Below are 3881 nucleotides of genomic sequence, written 5' to 3' on the forward strand. Positions count from 1 at the left end.
CTAGATATTCCTTTTACTGCGCATAAATATATAACTATATATATATACATATATAATCCGCATGCACGGTTGCATGCATGCAAGAGGAAGGAACAGAACATGCTTGTTTCTGTTGTGTTGTCTCCAGTGTATGCCTGGGGTAGTGTTGAGTTGGAAGAATAAAGGAAGCCGCGCACGCATCGGTGTACGAGAGGCTGCTGAGGTGTATAGGGAGGTGTACAGACACTGGATGTGGGGTCCTCTGTCGGTTGTCTTTCTGTTGATCTAACACACTGCCTCTTAACTCAAGAACTACATTTGCATGCAGCAGAGTGGACAGAAGAAACCACACAATCATCTGCAGCAGCTACTAAACCTATCCCAGGGGACGATCCCAGGAGTCGATCGTGGAACTCGATCCCAGGAGAGGATCCCAGGAGTCGATCCCACGAGACGATCCCAAGAATCGGTCCCAGGAGTCGATCCCACGAGACGATCCCAAGAATCGATCCCAGGAGTCGATCCCAGGAGACACCGTGGGGCCCCCTTTGCATGCAGGTTAAGAAGACTTGCCCGGGTGGCTTTGTGATGCAGACGGCTGAGGGTTGTAAGGATATCCTGGTGACTTAAACGCCCATCCCCATCAGCGTCTAGAGCTTGAAAAGCCCTCCGTAGAGCCTCCAACTCCACCTGAGTAGGCAGGTCAGGAGGGGGAGGGTTGCTGCTGCTGCTAGGCATTCTCCCCTGCTGCAGCTGCTGCTGCCGTTGCTGCTCCTGCTGCTGCTGCTGCTGCTGCTGGGACGCTCGGCAGAGGCCCTGTCTGTCGCCTCGGGCGTTTGTTAGACTGGACAAAAGCTTAAGAGCCCTCACTACCTTTTAAAATCATTTTAATTAAAATTAAACTATAAATTATAAATTATAAGGCTAATATAATCTATTCTTTAGCTTCTTTCTACGGAGTTTCTTCTAAGTCCTCTTCAGGGGGCTGCCGCGCTCGCAGTCGGGCGGGGGTTGGGGACCCGAGGTAACCGTGTGCTGAATTTTTTTGTAATAAATGCGATAAATTAATTGAAATATAATTTAAAAAGGAGAAAAATACTTTTTTTCTGCCTTTTCATAGACAGGGTTCTGAGGTCTGCACCGGCCGCCCCCGCTGGGGCCCCCACCGCTCATTCGTCTGCGGTATACGTACACCTCAGTGTACAGTCCGTTGCATGCATGCAAGTAAATAATTAATAAAATTTAAGGATTTTGAAACTATCTGCACATCTAACGTCTTAGAAGACAACACAGCGGGCCCCACACCCAGGGTCACCTCTCCGCTCAGCCCCCTGCTGCAGCAGCCAGCAGGGGGGTTGAGCAGCAAATAAGAGAAGTGTGCCGTTGTTGGGTTTTCGTCTTCTGCAAAAGATTCTCCTCTCCTTAAAGTCAGGATATAACAGCAGACAGCGCGTACAGCGGTAGAGCAATTGTGGAGCTGCCTTGTGCGGTGTTGCCGTTGCTGCTCGCGAAGTACTCCTGCTGCTGCAACTCTTGCTGCTGCTGCTGCTGCTGCTGCTACTGATGTTGCTGCTGCAGCTGGTGCCGCTGAAGCTGCTGATACTGTGTAGCTGCTGCCTGTGCTGCAAACACGACTAAGTTGCCAAGCAAGCGCAAGCTGCATATACAGCTTCTCCTCCTCACAAGCTAGCGACAGTCAGCTAGCTGCAGCTAGCCATCGGCGAGCGAGATAGCTAGTTAGATAGCCAGGCGTTGCTGTTAGCCATGAACGAGTTCGCTAGCTGGATAGCTGCTGCAGCAAACGGGGGCCTGGCGGCTGCAGCAACCGTTCCTTTGGGGTTTGCGTTGCTGCTGCTTAGCTGTATCTGTGTCTCCTATCGTTGCTTCTATGTTTGTTGCTGCTCTTCAAGGGTAAGAGGTGCGCATACAGCCCAAGCTTTATAAAAAGCTCGTACTCAGATCTTTTGAGTTGCGCTGCATCGATCCCGGTGTACAGAAACCCTGGTTAGCGAAGACGCATGCATTGCATGCAGTGTATGCATGCACTGTACTCATGCACTGGTTGAGGTGTATATGCAGATAAGACCTCTAGAGACACCTCAATCAACATAAAGAGATGCTGCTACTTTATGTTTTTATTCTTCTCTTCCCCCTCTACCCCTCTTAATGGGCTTCATCCCTCCGGGGTATTCACAAAAAAATCAAAACAAAACCCTAAAAGGCAATTGAACATACAAACTGCATCTCACATGATATGCTGCAGCTGATGCTGCAGATACTGCTGCAGCTGATGCTGCCGCTGCTGCTGCAGTTGATGCTGTAGCTGCTGCTGCGGCTGATGCTGCACTGTAGCTGATGCTGCACTGCTGCTGCTGCAGTTGATGCTGTTGCAGCTGATCCCGCTGCAGCTGCAGCAGCTGCTGCTACTGCAGCTACTGCTGTTCTGCTGCTGCTGCAGTTGATGCTGTGGCAGCTGATCCTGCTGCTGCTGCTGCTACTGCAGCTGCTGCTTCCCCCTCACTTGTCTCCAAGCCAGCAGCAGTTCCTGCTGCCATCTCTTTAGCTCAGTTACTTTGAGTGAGAGGTGTCTGTACACCGGAGTTTCTTCAACAAACTCCAGCAGCAAACGCGATGCTTCAAGGCGCATATGAAGGCCTCGGCACAAACCTGCTGCAGCTGCTGCTTCCTCTGCTGCTGTCCATACAGATTCTGCCTCAGGGCTTGCTGCTGCTCCTGTTGCTGCTGCTGCTGTTTGTGCTGCTTCATCTGCTGCTGCGGATGCTGCTTCGCCTGTCTCCTCCGCTGCTGCTGCTGTTTGTGCTGCAGCCTCTGCTGCTGCTACTCCTGCTGTTCCTGTCTTCTCTGCTGCTGCTGATGGAGGGCCTTCCCCCGGCTCTGCTGCTGCTGCTGCTGCTGCAGGTGCTGCTGCGGCAGCTACACTTTCTCCCGTGTCTGTGACCGCCAAGGCCTCCTTCCTCAGACAGCACGGTGCATTGGGTGTTGCCTCTGCTGCAGCATCCCCTACTGTTGCTGCTGCTGCAGCTGCTGCTGCTGCTGCTGCTGCAGCTGCTGCTGCTGCTGCTGCTGAGGTATGGGGTGCTGCTTCAGCATTAACTACTGGTCCCTGGACCCCCCGCACATCCTGTGAGTCTCCCTGTGTCAATTGTCTGATGCTGCTGCTGCTGCTGCTGCTGCACGCATCTTCGTCTGCCATGTTCCCTTCAGCAGCAGCAGCAGCAGCAGCAGAAAGCTGCTGCGCAACCAACGACAGCAGCGCCTCCGCCCTGTCAATAACGAAGCTGCCTACAAGGACCTCAGTGGGCGGTGGCTTATTAAAAGAACCCCTCTCCTGCCAGCTGCTGCTGCTGCTGCTGCTGCTGCTGCAGCCGGCAGGGGAAGCTCCCGCTAGGGGCTCAAATCCTCCGGGGAGGACGCCGTCAGCAGCAGCGCAGTATTGGCAGCAGCAGCTGCTGCTGCTTCCTCGTGCAGCCTGTTGCAGCAGCAGATCATTATATGGATCTTTGTGCATTACCTGCAGCTTCCAAGGGGCCCCAGGGGCCCCCTGAAATTCTCTTGACTGAAGCAGATCCTGTCCTCTTGCAGCTTGCTGCTGCTGCTGCTGCTGCTGCTGCTGCTGCTCCTGCTCCTGCTGCCTCTCCTTCTGCTGCTGCGTGTACAGCAGCAGCAACGACTCGCGGTCCGCTTGCTGCGGTGGTAGCGGTGGTAGCAGCAGCGGAGGAGGGAAGACAGCAGATATTGCCTTCATCTCTGTCTCCTGCAGCACCCCAATATAAGGATCGCAAGCAGCAGCAGCAGCGCTAACCAATGAACAAACCAGCAACGGAAACAGCAGCAGCAGCAGCAGCAACAACAACAGCAGCAGCAGCAACAGCAACGCCAAG

General features: G+C 53.6%; 1 protein-coding gene across 1 annotated transcript in view; it reads right to left on the reverse strand.

Annotated features, from left to right (window-relative positions):
* Positions 1-2473: 2473 nt before the first annotated feature.
* The window catches only part of EAH_00011630 (troponin C, putative), a gene marked incomplete at both ends in the record, with an annotated part of 3916 nt that continues 2508 nt past the window's right edge, over positions 2474-3881 (reverse strand). The window contains one exon of the mRNA XM_013394801.1: positions 2474-3754. Coding sequence (XP_013250255.1) covers positions 2474-3754 — 1281 coding nt within the window. The remainder of the gene's footprint in view (positions 3755-3881) is intronic.

The sequence above is a fragment of the Eimeria acervulina genome, genomic scaffold, assembly GCF_000499425.1.
Source record: "Eimeria acervulina Houghton genomic scaffold, Eah_scaff63, whole genome shotgun sequence".
Taxonomy (NCBI): Eukaryota; Apicomplexa; class Conoidasida; order Eucoccidiorida; family Eimeriidae; genus Eimeria; species Eimeria acervulina.